Raw genomic sequence first — 21,176 nt, forward strand, 5'->3', positions numbered from 1 at the left:
ATCTTAGCCTTAAAAGGGAGAGTTTGGACTCCTGATCTCTAGGGTCCTTCTGGCTGATTATATAAAAATACCTTTACCGGTGAGAATGTTTACTTACCTTGGAGAAACTCCTATGTATTAAGTGAGGCTTCCTTTTATTGAACAAGATTTCTGGGAATAAAGCGAATGCACTTGGTGAAAGGGCTGAATGTCAAAAAAAAAAAAAAAAAATCAAAATAGGAAATATGCCACCAGGAGGCAGTGTTGACACAGCTTTATTAAAACATAGCCAATATAGTTCCTTTTGAGGGGAATGTTTTTTAAATCAAAGGATGTAAGAGTGATAGAAATAAAGTTTAGTGTGGCAATAAAGTTCTGAAAAGAGTATTAAAGGGGCATCCATCTTACTTAGTAATAGAACAGTTAAGTTGAATAAAAGTTTCTATCACCTGTGAATGGAATATGAAATACTGAAACTGAGAGTGAGAAATGGTTCTTATAGCAACTTTTTAAGAAAAAAATGACACTCCTTTTATTGCACCTCAGCCGCATGCAGCTTCTGAAAGCCGTGCTGCTTTGGCTCTCTTTCTGTGCACTGCAGGATGAGGCTGGATTACTGATTATCTTAGTAAGAAAATCCTGGAAATTTCTTTCCCCTCAAGTACTTCTAATACTGTTGCCTTCTCCTTTAAAAGCTCAAATAAAACTCAAATACTTACAAAGTACGATGGTTGTATTTTTCTAAATAGATGAATAAACTGAAGCATAGAAATTCTATGGAAAACTTTAGCAAATTACAGAATGAAAATAATCAAATACAACCAAGGTAGTCTCACTGCTCTTCTTTTTTAATAGCTGAAGAAATCACAATTTCAAAACAGCTAAACCAAAAATATGTAGGAAGCAGCATTAACTCTTCAAACAGCAAGAGGAGCCATGTTTATGCTAATGTTTTGCATCTTTGGGCTTGAGCTCTCACTGGAGAGCAGATGTTATCAGGTAAAAATACCATAGTTTTCAATCTAGGAAACTTGGATAGAGCTTGGAGAATATTTTTTTCTTTATTACATTTTTTTTAAAGCTTCCAAGGTAACACAAGCTCATTGTTTCTCAGCCTTACTGACAATGCCTTTACCTGGATCCAATTTTTTTTTTTTTTTTTTTTTTTTTAGATCTTGAGAAAGAGAGCATGAGGTGGGGGAGGGAGAGCGAGAAGCAGACTCCTCTGCTAAGCAGGGAGTCCCATGTGGGGCTCAATCCCAGGACCCCGGGATTATGACCTGAACTGAAGGCAGACGCTTCACCGACTGAGTCACCCATGCATTCCAGGTGGGCCCAGTTTTAAGCAGGATGGGGAAAGTTTAGATACTGATACCTTTTTTCCTCCTCCCCATTGGTCTGTACCTTTCTTAACAGTAGAAATGGGTCAGGAAAGAGCAAACAACTCTGGAACATGGAGAGCAGGACTCTCTGGTCTTTCGATACTTATTGATCAGGTCTCATATGACTGATTTTCTAAGAACAAACTTAAAGGATTAGCAAGATCCTCATATCTGAAGTGTTCTGTAACAGTGGTTTTCAAACTGTTGGGTCATAGAATCTGTTTGAAGGGTCTCAACCAGCATGTTTTATCAGTGACATAGGATGGAAAAGAATGGAAGAGAAAATATCAAAATGGATCACAAATTTTATTTCAGTGGGTATATGATATTTGCTTTACTGGGTTATCACCTAACTTTTGTTTCTTACTAAGGGTCAAGTTCAAAAGAACTTGGAAGTCACTTCCCTAGAGCACTGTCTGTCGTTGTCTCATCAGCGCACATCTCATCCTCCTTACTAGCCTGCAAACTTTTGGCAGTGGGGATGAATATCTGAATTACTTTTCCCTGGCCACAGTGATTTCCCTAATACATTACGCAGTAGAGGGGCCCTGCTTAAGATTTACTTCTTACTTATTTATACTTACTCTAAGTAAATTTCTAAAATATATTTTTAAAATTCTCAAGTGCTATTTGTAGTTCCATTTTGTTCAGCTACTACCTATTTTATGTGAAGCCTGGCATGAAGATAAGCATCACTTTGAAACCATCTTTTCCTTATTTTGGGGAACTGTGGCCCAAACATAGAAGTTACTAAAAATGGGTTCCACTGAGGCTACTGTGCAGATTTAAATCTCTGTTTTTCAAAGAGCTCTTTCAGCTGCTGCTCAGTTGTGGCTTCCTTCTGCTGCATCAGCTCAGTTGTTCCTTTGGTCACTCCCCAAGCGTCAGGCTTTGACATTGAAGGGTTGTATGGCCTGCCAGAGGCTATCCGAAGATTTTCCCAGTATTCCTTCCTGGCCCTGGGTGAACAAAACACACAACATTACACTCCTTCCTGAGTATCACTGTCTATGTCACTGAGCTAGAAGACCTCCACAGAGTCGTCTTCGGACTCTTGAGAGTATGTCTGTTAAAACACATTTATTACACTAGACTAAAACTTTTTTTTTCTTCAGAATCTATAGGACTAAAATAACTTTGAAATGATTTCATTTTTATTTTTTTAAAAGATTTTATTTATTTATTCATGAGAGAGAGAGGCAGAGACACAGGCAGAGGGAGAAGCAGGCTCCACGCAGGGAGCCTGATGTGGGCCTCCAGGATCATGCCCTGGACTGAAGGTGGCACCAAACTGCTGAGCCACCCGGGCTGCCCTTATTTTTATTTTTTAAAGATTTATGTATTTATTTGAGAGAGAGAGCATGAGAGGGAGAAGGAGAGAGAATCTCAGGCAGATTCCATGCTGAGCACAGAGGCTGATGCGGGCCTCGATCTTATGAGCTCGAGATCATGACCTAAACTGAAACCAAGAGTTGGATGTTCAACTGAGTATGCCACTCAGGCACCCTTGAAATTATTTTTTAAGATATATGCATAGAGGGGAGCTGGGTTAAGCATCTGTCTTTATTTTTATTTTTTTTAAAGGTTTTATTTATTCATGAGAGACACACACAGAGAGAGAGGCAGAGACACAGGCAGTGGGAGAAGCAGGCTCCATGCAGGGTGCCCTATGTGGGACTCGATCCCGGGTCTCCAGGATCACACCCCAGGCTGAAGGCAGGCGCTAAACCGCTGAGCCACCCAGGCATCCCCCAAGCATCTGTCTTTAGCTCAGGTCATGATCCCGGGGTCCTGATTCTCCTTCTCCCTCTGCCTGCTGTTCCCCTTGTTTACTCAAATAAGTAAATAAAATCTTTAAAAAAATATATGCATAGGGATCAAAAGCTAAGAATTTCGGATAGGGACATTTTCTGTTGCCTTTTGCTACCTCCTCATCCTAACTTTCTGGCACTCTACCTCATGAACCAGCTGAGCTCCCAGCTGCTGCTCTTCTTAAACCCACTATCTGCACATCTCACTCTGCAGATCCAGCCTCCTCCTCCTTTCTATTTAATTGTCTACTATTTCAGGCCTCATCACATCCCATGCAGTCTAGCAAAGGCTTCCTCGCAGGTTTCCCTGTCTCAAGGCTATTAAAACTCGCAAACCTAACCTTGGACCACCTGAGATGCTCCAATGGGATAAGGTCATACATAGCTCATGAGAATGAATGACAGTCTGTCTCCTAGTTCTCAGGTGTGTCCTCTCTTAATTTCTGTCTCTGATATCACCACACTTCCGGTTTCTCAGGACACCATTCTCTTTCCACCTGTCAGTGCTTCCAAGTAGGCTCTTCCCTTGTCTGACAGTGTAACTCATCCTTCCCAAGTCAGCTCAGGAATCAGCTCTATTAGAAATTCATCACTAATCCTCCTCTGCCTTTTGCCCCCACAGCCATTAGCTCGACCCCTCAGCACCTGTGCGTATCTTCATAGTTGAACTTACTGTACCAATTTGAACTTACCTGTTTATCTCTCTGCCTACTAGACTGTTAAGTCCTTGGGGACAGGGCTATGCCTTGTTCTTGCTACCTTAGCATCCACAACATGTCTGATAGAGTTGTACACCATCAATGTCAGATGCACAGAGTGAGACTGCTCCGTCTGCTTGGGTACTCATCTTTCACCCCCTTCCTTATCTCGTGGCTGGTTAGCCCTTGGAAATATACCCCCCATATCCCTTCTTCTAAAGGGATTACGCAGAGATAGTCTATTACGCAGAGATAGTCATTCTCTTTTCTTGTTACTTTTTGAATCTATTCCTCTACCAAAGCAGTTACCATAGTATAATATATTGACTTTCTTATCCATTTCCCCCAGTAGACTATGAGATTCTCTAGACAGCTTTTCATTTATTTTCCCAGTGCTCTGCACATTGCCTGATGTAAAGCCTATTTGTTTCTTGTTCATCTTCCCTACTGGAGTGTAAGCTCTGACGGCAAAGACCTATCTTACTCGCCACTGTCTTCCCAGCTCCAAGAATTGTGCTTGGCACAGAATAGGCACTTAATTGATATTTGTTGTATTTAACTTATACTTAAATCTTTTTTCTTTTCTTTTTTTTAGATTTTATTTATTCATGAGAGACACACAGAGAGAGGCAGGGACGTAGACAGAGGGAGAAGCAGGTTTCTTGAGGGGAGCCTGATGTGGCACTCAATCCCAGGACCTCGGGATCATGACCTGAGCTGAAGGCAGACACTCAGCTACTGAGTCACCCAGGTTCCCCAACTTGTACTTAAATATTAAAGACCAATTAGTTTAATGTTACTCAGTGTCCACCCCATGGTACTATCCCAGAGCATAAAATCACATTTGATTGCAACTTGTATTATTTATATGCCAAATCTTAAAGCCTTCTCCAGAAATCAGTACATAAGGTTATTCTATAAACAGCTCTGTGAAAGAAGTTAAGGGGGATAACTGATTATTATCACACAGCAAATTAGCTATATTCTCCATTATGGCCTCACTTGGACATATTCATAATTTAAAAGAGTTGGTTTGGCAAATATAAAGGTTCTTACCTGGCTCTAATCCAGGGTTTGGTGTGCATGTCCAAACCACTTCCCCAGCTGCCGTGTTTTTCTGAAGCTGGAGGCAAAAACCCCCTTTCTGGGGCCAGCTCCTCAGCAATAGCCCTGATGTGATAGGGCTCAAATCCACAGCACCCGCCAATGTACCTGACCCCCAGGTTGTAGGCTTCTCTAGCGTATTTTTGAATATCCCATCTGGTTGCAACTCGGGGTTCCAGTCCTATAATAAATGGAGTGAATTATTTTTTAATTTTTTATTTATTGTTATGTATTTATTTAAAGATTTATTTATTTATTTATTCATGAGAGACACAGACAGAGGCAGAGACATGGGTAGAGGGAGAAGCAGGCTCCTTGTGGGGGATCCTAGGGACCCCAGGATCACGACCTAAGCCGAAGGCAGACATTCAACCGCTGAGCCACCCAGGCGTCCCTGAATTCTTTTTTTCTTAAATATTCAAGACAAAATGGCCAACATAAGTATGTAATTTTCAATAACTGAATTAAACAAATTGTCAGCCTCTGATTCGTAACTTGTAGGTAACTTGTATTTATATACCCAGTTTTAAATGCTGTGGTAGGTAACCTTCAAAATGGTTCCCAGTGATCCCTGCCCTCTGCTGTTTTCACGCTGTGGAGTTCCCTCTCATACCACATTGGTCGGAGAGACCAATAGAGTATGTCAGAAGGGATGGTCAGTGACTTCTGAGGCCGGGTTATGCAAGTATTATGGCTTCTGCCTCCATCTCTCTTATTCTCTTAGAACAGCTGCCATGTTGTGAGACTCAAGCGTCCCAGTGGAAAGGCCCATAAACTAAGGGACTGAGGCCTCCAGTCAAAAGACAGTGAGAAACAAACATCTATTTCAACAGTCAACTAAGGGAGCTTGGGAGTGGATCCCTAACTCCCATCAGGCCTTCAGACGACTACAGACCTGACCAGTGTCTGAACTGCAATTTCATAAGGGACCCTAAGCAAAAACTCTCCAGCTGGGCTCCTCCCAAGTTCATGTCCCATAGCAACTCTGAGATAGAATAACTGTTGTTTAAAAGCACTAAATTTTGTAATAATTTGTTCTACGGCTAAAACACAGATGCCTTGCCATTCCTCCACAGTTTTTCTAGATGAATTATTTTATGAGATCTTCCTTCTCTGGGGGTCCTTATAAAATATAGTACAGGTTTTAAGGATCCTAGAATGGAATAGGAGGCTGGTCAGGCTCTGGCGCTGCTGATCTCTCTGACTTGATTTTCAGGTAGACTCACCCCTGCTTCCCAAACATGCTTTCTCCCTTTTCCCAGACTGCAAGTACACCCTCACTTCATCCACTTAGTTTCTTCGATCAGATTTGTTATACAGTAACCCAGTGATGGCATCCTCCCCTTCCCCCAAACTCTGCAGTAGCTCAGCGACATTTCAGAATAGGAGATAAGTGTCTTGGACATAAATTGGTCTATCCTTTTAATTTTTCTTTAAAAAATTTTTTAAAATACATTTTATTTATTTGAGAGAGAAGCAGAGAAAGAAAGAGAGAACACAATTGGGGGAAAGAGCAGAGGAAGAGGGAGAAGCAGACTCCCTACTGAGCAGGGAGCCAATGCAGGGCTTGATCCCAGGACCCTGAGATCATGAGCTTAGCCAAAGGCAGACGCTTAACTGACTGATCCACCCAGGTGGCTCCTATCCTTTTAATTTTTGTGATGAGAAAATTAAGATCTAGAAGAACTAAGGGGTTTTGCTAAGGTTCTATAATTCGGCAACAGAACTGGAACAAGAGCCGGTATCTTTGTAGATCCCACCCAAAAGGGCATCCTTTTCATCAGCCTACAGGTAAAAGGTTCAGAGGTCTTTTTTGCTTACTGGTTCCATCTTTTATTTCTACCGTGGTCCAAAATCAAGGGGTTTTTGGCTGCAGGGAAGGAAGCTGGGGGCAAGCAAGACATGAGACATGCAGGCATTTCCCTACTACAAGCAAGCTCTATGGCTATAGTTTGGGAAATTCGTCAAACATCAGGACATTGAGATGATTCATAAAATCTCTTACCGAAGGGGAATTCTGGTAGATCGATAAACCCCTGTTTGTTGCAGTCAGGAGTGTGGTAGGCCAACGGCTGACTCATCAGGTGGGCTTTCAGTCGGGCAGCATCCAAGCCTTCTTTCATGAGCTTCACTGTCTGCAAGCTAATCGTGGGGTCGAAATGGCAGTTCACGCCAACGATGGAAGCTCCTGCAAGTGGGAAGAACAGTTTAGCTTTCGGGATTCACCAGATGACTGGTAGGCTCAATCCTCCTCCCTTAATCAGGGAGCTTTTATTTGGAAGAGTGAATTACAAATACAGCCTTTGGTTCTTGCTTCCTTGCAAACCTCTTACCTTCAGGGTGGGAATGATTGCTAACAGGCAGCAAGGGCTTTCTGTTGTGTCTGTTACAATTCAAGTGTCATTTATGCATACGTGGCTGTCCATATTTTTTCCAGAAACCCATTATTAGACTTTATTTTAACTCCATATTTTAGAAGTCAATTTTTCAGGCTATGATACTGAATAATAATTTTTCAACACTCCCAGCTGCTTGATTGCACCTGTGGGTATCATACCACTCATTTGAGGAGCAATCTTTCCTTTCATCAGGCCAATTTAATAATATCACTAGTCCAGATTCCAGGAGCGGCTGAGCTGATGCCACAAGTCATGACATCCGGTGTTCAGTGGTAAGCATCTCAGCTGTCCTCACTGGGTTGAGTGTACAATTTGCTCTTTCATTCATGTTCTAATCCTGCCTCCTTTTCTTTTTCTTTTTTTTTTTTAAGATTTTATTTATTTATTCATGAGAGACACAGAGAGAGGCAGAGACACAGGCAGAGGGAGAAGCAGGCTCCATGCAGGGAGCCCTATGCAGGACTCGGTTCCAGAACCCCAGGATCATGCCCTGAATAGAAGGCAGACGCTCAAATGCTGAGCCACCCAGGCATCCCCAAATCCTGCCTCCTGTTAGTCCTCTGCATCAGGTGTTTTTGTTTTGTTTTGTCAAGAGCACCAGTGACCTCAAGCTTGCCAAAGCCAGTAGTTGCTTCTCTGTTCTCATCTTACTCGATGTCTGGGCAGCATTTAATCTACTGGACCACCCCCTTCTTCATTAACACTCCCCTTCTCTTGGCTTTTCACACTGAGTATTGCTCCCACCTTCTTGGCTGCTTTCTTTGGGTGTTAGGTGCTGAGTCCGCACTCACAGCTGAACCTTTCAATCCTGCAGTGTCCAGGATCCCCATGAGTCATCTTCTCTTCCTTTCCAGTCCCTGGGCTTTCAGTATGAACGATATCCAGAACTCTCCAAATTTCTCTCTCTAACCTGGACCTTTCCCTTGGGTTAGAGAGAGACTTGTCTATTCAACAGCTTACTTAATATCTTCGCTTGGATCTTGACTCCCTTTTTCTTTCTTTCTTCTTCTTTTTTGTTTTTATAAGTCTTTTAATTTTTTGGATGTTGTGCTGCCAGAGTTTTTCTTTCCTTGCTTGACTTCCTTACACTAATGAATTAATCATAGGTTGGCTATTTACCAGATGTCTATTAGGCAAAAGGGTCCTTCTAAGGGGCTACAGAGAAATAAAAATATAGAACATACTCCTTGACACCAAGGATTTCATAATTTAGCACAAGGATCCCAAAGTTTGCTCCATAAAAATAAGGCTATATGATCAATTAGGTTAGGAAGTAGCTATTTACTTTGTCCCTTTCTTGGAGACTGCCACTAAACACAACATATCAAAGGCTCTGAGAAATTCTGGAGTAAAGAGACCTGCTTAACTTGGCTTAATGAAGCATTTTTTAAATAAAGATTTTATTTATTTATTCATGAGAGACACAGAGAGGCAGAGACACAAGCAGAGGGAGAAGCAGGCTCCCTGGGGAACCTGGTGTGGAACTCAATCCCAGGACCCTGGGATCATGGCCTGAGCCAAATGCAGACCAACCACTGAGCCACCCAGGTGCCCCTCCACTTTTAAAAAGATTTATTTATTTATTTTAGAGAGAGAGAAAGGGTGCATGAGCAGGAAGAGCAGAGGCAGAGGGAGAAAGAATCTCAGCCTGATGTGGGGCTCCATCTCATGATTCTGAGATCATGACCTGAGCTGAAACCAACAGTCAGTTGCTTAAGGGACTGTGCCACCCAGGTGGCACCCAGGTGCCCCTAACATGGCATTTTCTAAATGTATTTCACTACAGAACCCTACTAATGTTCTCACAGATCAGAAAAAGTTGACTGAGGATATTCCAAGAGTGGCATAAGTAGTTGGTGTTATGCTGGCTGAGAAGAGGGAATGTTCATCTGGGGTAGGGATGATTATGTAAGGGATGTGGTGCTAGAATTTGAGCCAATTTTGGAAGATGGACTGGACTTATTAGCTGGATATTTACTGAGGACGTATTTTGTGACAAGTGCTGTGCTAGGAACAGGGAGAACCATGCTGAGCCAAACACATAGTCTCTGCCCTCTTTGATCTTACAGTCTAGGGAGTCAAACATTAGAGAGAGAAACAAATGAGATAAGTAGCAAGTGCCACAAAGGATATAAATAGGGTACAGTGCTGTCAAACGCTGTGACCACCTACCTTGAATGGAATGGCGAGGGGAGAATTAGATGCAGGCCAAGAATCTCTGCCAATTAACAGTGGGGTGATGAAAGCCTCCTCTGATCTTTGTGAAGCAAATTAACTTGCTTCTTCCCTTCTTCCCATTTTTATATTTCCAGTAAAAAGGTAGGATTATATAGTTTCATTCCTAAATCTAATTCTTATTGCTAATGACAAGTATGAAGTGACTTTCATGAAATATCAGGAATTGGATAAAAATCAGGAATTAAAACAACATAGCCAATGAAAATCTCCCTGTTCCACGGAATGAGTTGGACTCTTCCCTGACACTGAGCTACTCTTTGCATTTTAAACGAGGCAGCTCTGAAAACAATCTATGAGTTTTCCCTAATTGAAATGAAACCCAATGTTAGGGATGGAAATTATTTAAAAAGATAAATTACATGGTCCCTATTCCATACCAAAATTTAAAAAAAAATTATTATACCAATTACAAAAAGCAAAGCTTATTGGGAATTTATGAAAAGGGGAAACACTTTGGCAACGAAGGCAACTGACTTAAAAGTTATTGTCTAAAGACCTCTACTTAGGTTTAAAATAAGACACGCTCTTTCCTAGTGCTCCTTTTGATTCATTGAAATGCTTCTTTCTAGGTGTTACACCTTCAGAATAGATCTAGTTGCCCCTTTCAAAAGGCTAGTGTGTGTGTAATTTCTTTCTTTACTTTTTTCCCTTTAGGAGTCAATAATGATATTCTCAACACTCCTAGTAAAACAAATGAATGTTTTTCCTTTTAACAAAAATAGTATAAAGTGGGCCTACATTTGTAAGTGGCTTTAAAAGACTCACTAAAAGGGCACCTGGGTGGCTCAGTTGGTTGGTTAAGTGTCTGCCTTCAGCTCAGGTCATGATCTCAGGGTCCTGGGATTGAGTCCCGCGTCCTGCTCTCTCAGCAGGGAGTCTGCTTCTCCCTCACCCTCTCCCTCAGTGCTTTCCTTGTCTCTCTCTCTCTCTCTCAAATAAATTAATAAAATCTTAAAAAAAAAAACTCACTAATTGCAAACTGGTCAAAATCCATCATCACCTGCTTTAACCAGGCGCACTGCACACTCGCCGGGGCTCACGCCGTGCAAGTCTCCCTCTGGGCCAATGCACATGGTTGCTGCTACAGGCTTCCCAGACGCTTTCAAGGCTTCAACTGCCCACACAGCTTCTTCAACGTGCTCAAAATACTGAAATAAGATCAGGGGAAGGTACTTTTAAATCTCATTTCTCCCCAAATCATCAGAAAACTTATTGTACTGGCTTAATGATTATCACTAGATTGAGTCGTCTTCAAGCTTTGAGTTGTGACCCACTGGCATATTTTAAAAAATGGAATGAAAGGGTGATTACTATGAATGGCAGTCAGAAGGTCTGAACCATACTTCATTAGATTAACTGAATCAAATTAATCAGTAGAAGCCCTCAACTGGAAAAAGGTTTTATTTTTTATTTTTTTTAAAGATTTATTTATTTATTCATGATAGAGAGAGAGAGAGAGAGAGACAGAGACACAGGCAGAGGGAGAAGCAGGCTCCATGCCAGGAGCCCGATGCGGGACTCAATCCCAGGTCTCCAGGATCGCGCCCTGGGCCAAAGGCTGGCGCTAAACCGCTGAGCCACCCAGGGATCCCCGGAAAAAGGTTTTAAAATTAAATATTCCTATCCATGACTGGCACCTAATCTCACATGCTCCTCATGAACACACAGATAGAGAAAATGTATGAAGTTCACGTGTCTCCGTCTTTGCTCATAACTTTGTTTACCTCGGCAATCAAGAAATCCACGTTCTTCTTCACAAAGACCTCCAACTGTTGCTGAAATACTTTTTTAACTTCAGTTTCACTCTTGCAACTAAGGTACGAGGGTGTCTGACTCACGCCTCCTGCCACCAAAGCATCTCCCTCGTCAGCCACTTGCCGGGCAATGTCACAAGCAGCTTCATTGACTTTCTGCCCCTAAGATGAGTGAAATACAATATATCTACATTTGCATGCAGAATTGAAATGGCCACATCTCAGTTGTATGTTACAATAGAGTTTATTTTAGAAAATGACAGTGATAGAATAGTTCAATTTACCAAGCTGAACAATTTGCAGTAACAATACCACCAATAATAGTAATGAAAACAATAAACCTAATGATGGTATCGAGGATATTACATACCAAAGCTCTGCGAAAGATTAAAAATCTTTACATAAAAGGATGTGGTATCTTCTAGCACCTAAGCTGCACTTCGAATACCTAGCAAATAGAGATGACGATGACAATGATTTGCTTTTCAGATCAACAAGAATAAAATGTAATTAAGATGACTACAGAATTCATGACGTTTTGTCGTGTATTTTTTTTTTTTTTTTTTTTTTTTTTTTTTTTTTTTTTTTTTTTTTTAAGATTTTATTTATTTATTCATGATAGTCACAGAGAGAGAGAGAGAGGCAGAGACACAGGCAGAGGGAGAAGCAGGCTCCATGCACCGGGAGCCCGACGTGGGATTCGATCCCGGGTCTCCAGGATCGCGCCCCGGGCCAAAGGCAGGCGCCAAACCGCTGCGCCACCCAGGGATCCCTGTCGTGTATTTTCTTAATAGATAACTGTATCACAAGGTATTTTCTAATTACTTAGACATTAAAAATCGAAACTTGTCTTCAATAAACCCCAGTGCTGTAGCTCACAGAGACTCGTGGAATTTTAGAACTACTTCTTTTGGGGCACCTGGATGGTTCAGTTGGCTAAGCATCTGACTCTTGATCTCAGTTCAGGTCTTGATCTCATGTCATGAGTTCAAGCCCCACACTGGGCTCCACGCTAAGTGTGGAGACTAATTAAAAAACAACAACAACAACTTCTTTTTCATTTTAGGGATCAAGAAATTGTCACCTTGATGGTGTAGGTAAATGGTTTGCCCATCATGACAGTTGATCATAGCTGAGCCAGGAGGATTCCAGGGTCACTGGCCCCTTCCTCGTGCCTTTGACATTTCCCCTACACTGTCCCACAGTAAAAAACTGTAATGATGTGAGGATTTGTAAGAGTTCCAACTCAGCAACTTAGGAACTCATTAGCTGCATTTTCTTTGATGTGCTTCCTTAAACGTCAACTTTGGGGACTCCAGCTAAAACAAAAGAGTTATTCACACATATCTCATTTCTGTATTATCTAAAAACCTTGAAGAGGCTCAACATTTTTCTCTCTGAAAACTTCGGTGATGGCATGTGTGTCTACTATGCCCTCCTAAGAATGCCCGGTATGGTTTTACTCACAGATATTTTCTCTGCAACATAGTTTCCTCTGTTCTCCAGCTTGTCTTCACTTGCATAAAAGGTGAAGGTCTGCATGACATTGGATCCAGCTCTGAGGAACTCCCGATGAAGCTGGCGAACTGGGAGATTGAGGAAAAGTATTAACTACGATCCATATAGAACCCATGATGTTTTCAAAAGGCTACCAGATAAACAGATATGAAAATATCTGCTTATGTTCCTTGCTCAGCATTCAGGCATCTTGAGACCTAATGAGAGGTAGGCAGATCTGGGATCTCTTGGCTATGAAGAAGAGATTATTTCTACCATGGACGAGGGGGGTAAAGGGAAGAGGGAAGGAATCATTTAACGTTTTTGCTGGGTAGAGAAGGTGGGGAAAGACATTCCCTACAGAGGGAAGGGCCTGAACCAAATGAAGGAGGCAGGAATAGGCTTGGCATCTGGGGTGCACAGGAAGTCTAAGCAGCTGGAGTTGAGAATATATCAGAGGAATAGTAGGAGGTGCCGTTGGAGAGGTGGAGTGGCCAGCAGAGTACAGATGGCCTAGCACATCATCCCAAGGAGTCTAGGCTTCAGGTCACAGCTATGGGGAAACACCAGCAGTCTGTAAACAATTGAATCATGGGATTAGCTCAGTGTATTTGAAAGATAATTCTGGTAGTAAAGTGGAATAAGAATTGGAAGGAGGTTCCTTAGCATAGGTCCATGGATGAATGCCAAGTGGCAAAGCTTTCACAGGCTAAAGAAAATATGACGGGGCTTCCCCCCATATAACCAATTATATTTAATTTAAGGAATTATTTTTTTTGTTCTAAACTAGTGGTCCTAAATTCTCTTTGCCCGTTAGATACTCTGTGACCTTTTTAAAAATAATGGATACTGGGGTCAAATCCACAGGTACTCAGATTTAATTGGTTTGGCGGAGGGCATAGATTTTTTTAAGTTTCTCCAACTGATTTTTATCTTCCATTTTGTTGAGAACCACTATTCTGAAGGACTTGGGAAAACGCTCTCTTTATAAAATGCCAGTGAGACTTAGCAGGTGTTCATTTTTGTCGGAGAAATAACTGCACCAAGTAAGAAATCAGCAATCCTGTATCAGCCCCTGAATTCTATTTTGAAATTTCAGTGACCTTTCAAAGCCTAAGATCTGGGAGTGACAACATTAGAAGTTAGCAAATTATTAGGACACTGGAGTTCCTAGCCCTTTAGTCTGGTACCTTTGTATCCCGGGGTGGGGGGGCCCAGTAGAGTGTAGAGAACATAGGGAGCTCAGTTTTTAAAGGAACAAATCCGTGAGGCCAAAAAGCTTTTGAATTTCAGAAAATGGGTTTCTAAGCATGAAAACCCTAGTTCTGGGTAGGAACTTAAAAGCATGCCTAAATGAGGAAGCTTTAAACTTATTTTAATTGGCAAGAGAACCAATTAACACTTTATACAGAGTCTCTGTTCACTGATCAAACACAGAACTGCTGTGGTTGGAGCAGGGGTGAAGGACCTATGGATGAGGTCCCTGTACACTAGGGTGAAATAGCTACTAAACAGGAAGTCCACCCAGGTGTTCCTTGGGTGGGTTTCCAGGACTCTGTTAAAAAACGCTGGAATGATGTGCAAGTTGTGCATATGTACATTTTTAAAAAAGATTTTATTTATTTATTCATGAGAGACACATAGAGAGAGAGAGGCAGAGACGCAGGCAGAGGAGAAGCAGGCTCCACGCAGGGAGCCCCAGGCAGGACTCGATCCCTGGTCTCCAGGATCATGCAGGCGCTCCACTGCTGGGCCACCCAGGTGCCCGGCTACCATGCCTCTTAAAGCTGCAGTGCTTCGCAAAGTGTAACCTAACTTCCACTCACCTGGGGGCAATTAATATGAATTCAGATTCCCCAAGCCCCTCCGGATCCAGCAAACCTAATTCTTTGCTGAATTCTGTGCTGATTCCACTGGGTGCAAGAACCATAACTTTTGACAGACTTAATAGGAGAATTAGTCCACTTAAGCCAAAAATACTCAAGAAACAGATCAGCCAAGAGATAAATGTGCTGTTTCTGCATTAATAAAATAAAAATCAATATCAGAGCAGTTTCTCTTGACCTCCTCTAATGCATAACTTTAAAAAAAAATGTGACTGGTAAAGTTGAAGCTTGTGTTTAAATAACAGTCTTCTTTTATTTACATGGTGGAGTGTCCACCAAGCTAGCTTGTTGTTAATACCAGTTTGACCCAAGAAATATTTCATTGAGTTTAACCCAACAAGCAGAACTTAAGAAACAAACCATAGGTATATTTTAAATTCTCATTTTTGGGTCTCAAGTATTCTATTGTGTTCCTTAAAGCCCTTTAATGCAATGCTTCTCAAAGCACAGTTCACCTTGCTATCACCTGGGAATAGTTATAGATATGTAGGGTCCTGGGCTCACTCACAGACCTAATGAATCCAAATCTCTAAGTGGAGCCTGAGAATCTATAATTTTTAATAAACTGCTGGTGCAATGAAAATTTTAGGACTACTGCTATTTTAGCTTCCTAAGACTAGTGAATTCCCTTTTTCCTTCCTTCCTTCCTTCTTTCCTTTCTTCCTTCCTTCCCTCCCTCCTTTCCTCCCTCCCTCTTTCCATTTCTACTTTTAAGGTAGAACACAGTATTATTTCTACTTTTATTTGGAAATATAAAAGTTGTGTATATTTGCCAGGCTTCATGACTATAGTCTTTTACTTTTTTTTTTTTTTTTTAAGATTTTATCCATTTATTCATGAGAGACACAGAGAAAGAGGCAGAGACACAGGCAGAGAGAGAAGCAGACTCCCCACAGGGAGCCCGATGTGGGACTTGATTCTAGGACCCTGGGATCACAACCTGAGCCAAAGACAGTTGCTCAGCCATTGAGCCACCCAGGCATCCGTACTTTGAATATTATTTAGGGATAGTTCGATTTGAACAGAAAATTTCTATACTTCTCTAGCAGAAATAGATGAATACAACCAAGATACTAAGAAGAGAAAAAAACAATAAATTTAATAATAGTTACTAGTGTTTAACATGCATCAGGCTATTTTAATGACTTTACATATAACTTATTTAATTCTCCTAACAATCTTGTGAGGTAGATGTTAATATTATTTCAGTTTTATACAAGAGGAAACTGAGTCCCAGAGAAGGTAAGTAATTTCCCCAGGGCCACACAGCCTGGTGGCTGTCAGGATTGAATTCAATTAGTCTGGATCCAGAACCTGTATGCTTAATCTTAAAGCTGTCCTGTCAATTTATGTGCTTGGTTAGTTTCTATCCCTTATCACTGAGTTCACTGAAATGTGCTCTTTAATAATCATTAAAGACAACTGTTCAACTTGTATAATATTCACAAGAACTTCCTTCAATTTCCTCTGAAAGAATCAGCTTCTTTCAGTGTTGGCTACTGATGGCTCTCCGCTAAGACCTTATCTAAGAAGTGCTCTAGAGCAGAGGGAGCTTCCTTGCCCAGGGGTAAGCTCTCTGTTGAGAGAGGGAGAGTTGATAGTTTGCAATACTTGGTCTCACTTGCTTCAATTTGGGACCACTGTGAAAGGCCTGTCCAACTCCAGAGCTTCCTGAGGGACTGGCCAAGGCTTCTATAACAACTGCACCACAGTGCAATTCCTCCCCTGCCCAATCTTGCTTCTCTGACTGCTTCAGAGGCGTTATCTCATAAATGCACTCCCCATTAAAACTCCTGAGCACAGGAGAGCGATGAGCATCTCTCGGGACAACTGGCATAAGCGCTGCAAGACCGGGGGCAAGAGGAAGCCCTACCACAAGAAGCAGAAGTATGAGCTGGGACGCCCTGTGGCCAACACTGAGGGACGCCCTGTGGCCAACACTGAGGTTGGCCCCCGCCGCATACACACAGTACGAGTCCGGAGAGGCAATAAGAGGTACTGAGCCTTGAGGCTAGACATGGGGAACTTCTCCTGGGGCTCGGAGTGTTGTACGCACAAAACCAGGATTATGGATGTCTATAGTGCATCCAACAATGAACTGGTCTGCACCAAGACCCTGATGAAGAACTGTATCGTGCTCACTGGCAGCACACCGAACCGACAGTGGTACGAGTCCCACTATGCACTGCCCCTGGGACGCAGAAGGAGGCCAAGCTGACGCCTGGGGAGGAAGAGATTTTAAATAAAAAAACGATCAAAGAAAATTCAGAAGAAGTATGATGAAAGGAAAAAGAATGCCAAAATCAGTAGTCTTCTGGAGGAGCAGTTCCAACAGGGCAAGCTTCTTGCATGCACCGCTTCGAGACCAGGCCAGTGTGGCCGGGCAGGTGGCTATGTGCTAGAAGGCAAGGAGCTGGAGTTCTATCTGAGGAAAATCAAAGCCTGGAAAGGCAAATAAATCTTCTGTCTTGGGTCATGTAAAAAAAAAAAAGAAAAAAAGACAAAAAACCTCCCCAAAATCTCCTGAGCACAAATCTCCACTTCTGGCCAGCTGGTAATGAGCAATTAAGCTCATGATGGGTGACAGAGCTCCCGGCATTCTCTAGGGGTAGATTGTTTGAAAATTTTCATCTGTGGTGAACTGGAATGAGATGTCCTTACAAGGAAATGTATTAGCAGGTGCAATATCTCAGATGTTTGAGAGGTTTAGAGGAAGTAGTAATTATAAGGACTTTAGAATCAGATGGCTATTGTTGGGTACCACCAATGTATTGGAGAAAGACAGTGAAAGGTAAGGGGGATTCATCACCAATTTAAGGCAAAGTATGAAAGTCTGATGGTCTCCTGGGTGGCATGGAAAGAAACTCGTCTCTTCTAGCTAGAGAGCAGGAAAAGCTGAGTCCTGGCCCAGGACTAATTTACACAGGGAGCAGAGAGTCAGAGAGGTTGAATTCTCAACCAGGCAAGCCTTCTATTGCCAAAGCCAGGGCCTGATTAAGAAGCAATGGGACCCTGTGACTGGGATGAAGATAGATGGGTGGAGTCACTCACGAACCTCAAAAATCTAGATTCCCCCTTGAACTCTCTGGGCCTGCAGAAGTGGCCCATTTCTCCCTTTTATTTTTTTTTTAATTTTAATTTTTTCAATTTCTCCCTTTTAAAGATTAATGCTTCCTACTTGCTTTAGGCTGATACAGAAGCCCTGTAAGACAGCATTATCTCCCTTGTGTGCCATCCCAACACCCCTTTTGGCACTTCACCATGAAAGATTTGTGGTCCAAAAAGTAAAGTGAGAATAAGGTATGTGGGTACAGGTGCAGGATAGGCAGATAATTAAATTTAAATAGGATGGGACTAGTATAATGGGTTTAACTAGTTGGTAAACATACAGTGGAGGAGGGCTCATCTACAAGACAGTGATTGATACTGTAGGTGAGGACGGACGATGACTATGTGGGGAGAGAATGGATAATAAATGCTAACATGGAAGGGATGAAGGACTGAAAATCTTGATGAAGTTGACGAGTGGGAGAATTAGAGTGAGCAGAAAAGATAGGAGGTGGTGGTCAGAAAGGGGGGTCCTTGTAATGGAGATTTCAGAAGTAGACAGTGGTGATGGCAAGGTCTAGGAGCAGGTTGCTGAGGTGGAGATTGGAGGACTAGTTCAGTTGGAGAGGAGGAGGAGATCAAGGCACTGACAGGAAGAACCCTGGATAGATCATTTGCATGGACACTGAAGTCACCTAGAGAGGTGAGGGAGGGAAGGGAGTGAGCCCGGTTTTAGACTCATCTAGAATAAAGGGCAGGAACCAAGAGGTAAATGTAGGTGACAGCAACAGGGATCGTGCTCATCCAGTGTGAGTCTGTACGTGCTGGGAAATGTGCCATAAACGTATCTATTTGATGGTATGCCCCTCGACTGGTCATTGCAGGGCTCTCTTATGAGAATTTAAATAGAGCTATGCACCAACCTGCTTCTGGATGTTCCACAGCAGCTTCCGGGGTCCAAGGGCCCGCCTTCACATAGCCCCTCTTCTCCAGTGCAAAGACAAACCCTCCATCTCCAATCACAACTTCTCCAGAGTTTAAACGTTCTAGGATGCCCTAAAATTATAGATGAGGGGGAAGGAGAGGAGTTACTTGACTCTTTAAGATGGTTTTCTATTTTTAGTACTTTTGCTATCATATCCTTGGGAAGTACGATTCTTTAGAATTCTCAGGAAGTACATGTTTATAAATTCATGAATATAAGGCAAATAACCAGAATGCATACATAATGAAAATGTGTGTATACATGTGCTGGGAGTGAGGGTCTTCCAGAACGCACGAAGGGATTTTTAATTTTTTTTAATTTTTTTAATTTTAATTTTTAAAAAAGATTTTATCTATCTATTTAGAGAGAGCCTGAGCAGGGAGGAGCAGAGGAAGAAGGAAAGAAAGCATCCCAAGCAGGCTTCACACTGAGCACAGAGCCCCTTTGGCCATGGATGTCTCCCCTGGGTTCATGACCTGAGCAGGTGTCAAGAGTGGGAAGTTTAACCCACTCAGCCACCCAGGCACCGCAGAACACATGAAAGAATTTTGAAGAATATGGTGGGAGAAGCTAGCTTCTCTAGCTTTCTCTAGACTTCTCCAGCTTTCTCTAGTCTTCTCCAGCTTTCTCTAGTCTTCTCCAGCTTTCTCTAGTCTTCTCCAGCTTTCTGTAGACTTCTCCAGCTTTCTCTAGACTTCTAGCTCTATCGGTAAACAGTCCTTACAGTTGGCCTGCCCCTAGCCCCCCCCACGGGCTTCGACGCCCAGGGGCCAGGTATATTCCCCCCTGCCCCCAGGCCTCTTTTCCAACCGGCCCAACCACAGGCCTGCAGAGTCCGACCGTCTGTCTGTCCCTCCATCTATCCGTCCCTCCAAACACCCCCACCCTGGACTAAGGCCGCCCATCTGGGCTGGAACACTCATCCTGCTGTGGGGTTAACCAGGGGCTGGAGCGTCTGGGTCTCGGTGTTTGGACCCACCAGCCCCTGTGCCCACCCCCAGCCCCCCTTACCATGGCCCTGGCAGCGCTAGCGGCGGGGCTGCGGCCCCGGAGGCGGGGGGAACGGCCGGTGGGGGCCGCGCGCCCTAAGGCGGCCCAGGCCCCCCGCTGCGGGCCCCGGGGGGGGGGGGGGGGCGGGGAGGAGGGACCGTGCGCTGCGGCTCGGGCCGCGCTTCCCGGGCAGCTCCGACGTCGGGGTGCGGCCGCCCGGACCTAGGGCGCGCTCTGGGTGCAGGCCGGGGAGCTGGGGCCCTGCCCCGGGAGTGCGGGCACCTGCGCTGGCAGCCGGGCCCCCTCCCCCGTGCGCTCCCTGGGGCTGGGGTGCGGGGCCGGGGTGCGGGCCCCGGGGGCGGGGACCGTGCGCTGCGGCTCGGGCCGCGCTTCCTGGGCAGCTCCCACGTCGGGGTGCGGGGGTCTCGGGGCTCCGGGCGTCCCCGGGTCTGCGGGCGCCCGGACCTAGGGCGCTCTGGGTGCGGGCTGGGGAGCTGGGGCCTGCCCCGGGAGTGCAGGCACCTGCGCTGGCAGCCGGGGCCCCCCTCCCCCGTGCGCTCCCTGGCCCCGGGGGGGACGGCCGGGGGGGGGGGGGCGCGCACTCACCCTCCGGGCCTTCCTGCCGCCCACGGGCGCCATCCTCGGGCCGGGAGCGCGGCGGCGGCGGCGGCGGGGCCCTTTATAGGGCGGCGGGCTGGGCCCCAGGGCCCTCGGGCGGGGCCACCGCGGGACGGGACTGGTGCGGGGCGCGCAGGGACACGGGCTGGCGGCCCCTCCCGCCCCTCCGCGGCCCGGGGTCGCGCTCGTACCCCCGGGTCCGCGGGGGACGGGCCCCGAGGATCCCGTCCCAAATATTTGCCCAAGGCCGGGTACAGGGTCACTATCGAGCGAGGCGCTGATGCCCGAGGGACTTCAGTCTCCAGGGTGAGGAGCGAACGACCTGTGGGGCTTGCGCAGAACCCGAGCGGCCGCACAGGTGCGAGGCGAGGCGGCCCCGGGGTGGGGGGGCTGGGGGGGGGCAAGGATGCAAGACATTCCAGCAAGAATATCTTTGCAACGTTTAACCTCGCCTGATCGCTGACATCTACGTATCACAGTGGAAATGCACCCCGGAGACTTCAAAATTCAATTCCACAATTATGTGTAAAAAAAAACCCCTAGGCGTCAGAAAAACTAGAAGGAAATAGAAATGTTGACATTAGTTATCTGAGGACGGTGGAATTAGGGTTTGCTTATAGTTCATTCATTATACCTTACTGTATTTTCCAAAAATACCTTTATAATGAGAACACATAGATTTTAAAGTAATAAAAACATTGCTTTAAAACATGCGCAGCCCGGCGGTAAATATTCTAGAGAACAACTAAAAATCCTGAAGCAGAGTTCAGAACCTGTTACCCAGATA

General features: G+C 44.2%; 1 protein-coding gene and 1 pseudogene across 2 annotated transcripts; one reads left to right on the plus strand and one right to left on the minus strand.

Moving 5' to 3' along the window:
* Positions 1-1,648: 1,648 nt before the first annotated feature.
* On the minus strand, positions 1,649-20,535 carry BHMT (betaine--homocysteine S-methyltransferase). 2 transcript variants are annotated; one of them, XM_072793872.1, is made up of 8 exons: positions 20,378-20,535; positions 18,720-18,852; positions 12,833-12,951; positions 11,336-11,527; positions 10,612-10,759; positions 6,980-7,162; positions 4,927-5,155; positions 1,649-2,320 (listed from the first exon to the last, which is right to left on the minus strand). In XM_072793872.1, exons 1-8 carry the CDS (start codon positions 20,408-20,410, stop codon positions 2,134-2,136), a joined length of 1,224 nt encoding a protein of 407 aa, XP_072649973.1. In that variant the 5' UTR covers positions 20,411-20,535; the 3' UTR covers positions 1,649-2,133. The 2 variants fall into 2 exon arrangements, with proteins under 2 accessions (XP_072649973.1, XP_072649979.1); XM_072793878.1 differs by lacking the exon at positions 20,378-20,535 and adding an exon at positions 19,793-19,896.
* On the plus strand, positions 16,515-18,491 carry LOC140614723 (small ribosomal subunit protein eS8 pseudogene; annotated as a pseudogene).
* Positions 20,536-21,176: the final 641 nt, after the last annotated feature.

This window comes from Canis lupus, chromosome 2 (assembly GCF_048164855.1).
Source record: "Canis lupus baileyi chromosome 2, mCanLup2.hap1, whole genome shotgun sequence".
NCBI classification, from domain to species: Eukaryota; Metazoa; Chordata; class Mammalia; order Carnivora; family Canidae; genus Canis; species Canis lupus.

Coding starts and splice junctions, on each gene's coding strand:
- BHMT (XM_072793872.1), bottom strand. CDS start 20,410: ATGGCGCCCGTGGGCGGCAGGAAGGCCCGGAGG. Junction 5,156..6,979: donor TCTACCAGAATTCCCCTTCG/GTAAGAGATTTT, acceptor CATTTATTATAG/GACTGGAACCCCGAGTTGCA. Junction 2,321..4,926: donor AAACCCTGGATTAGAGCCAG/GTAAGAACCTTT, acceptor TTGTTCACCCAG/GGCCAGGAAGGAATACTGGG.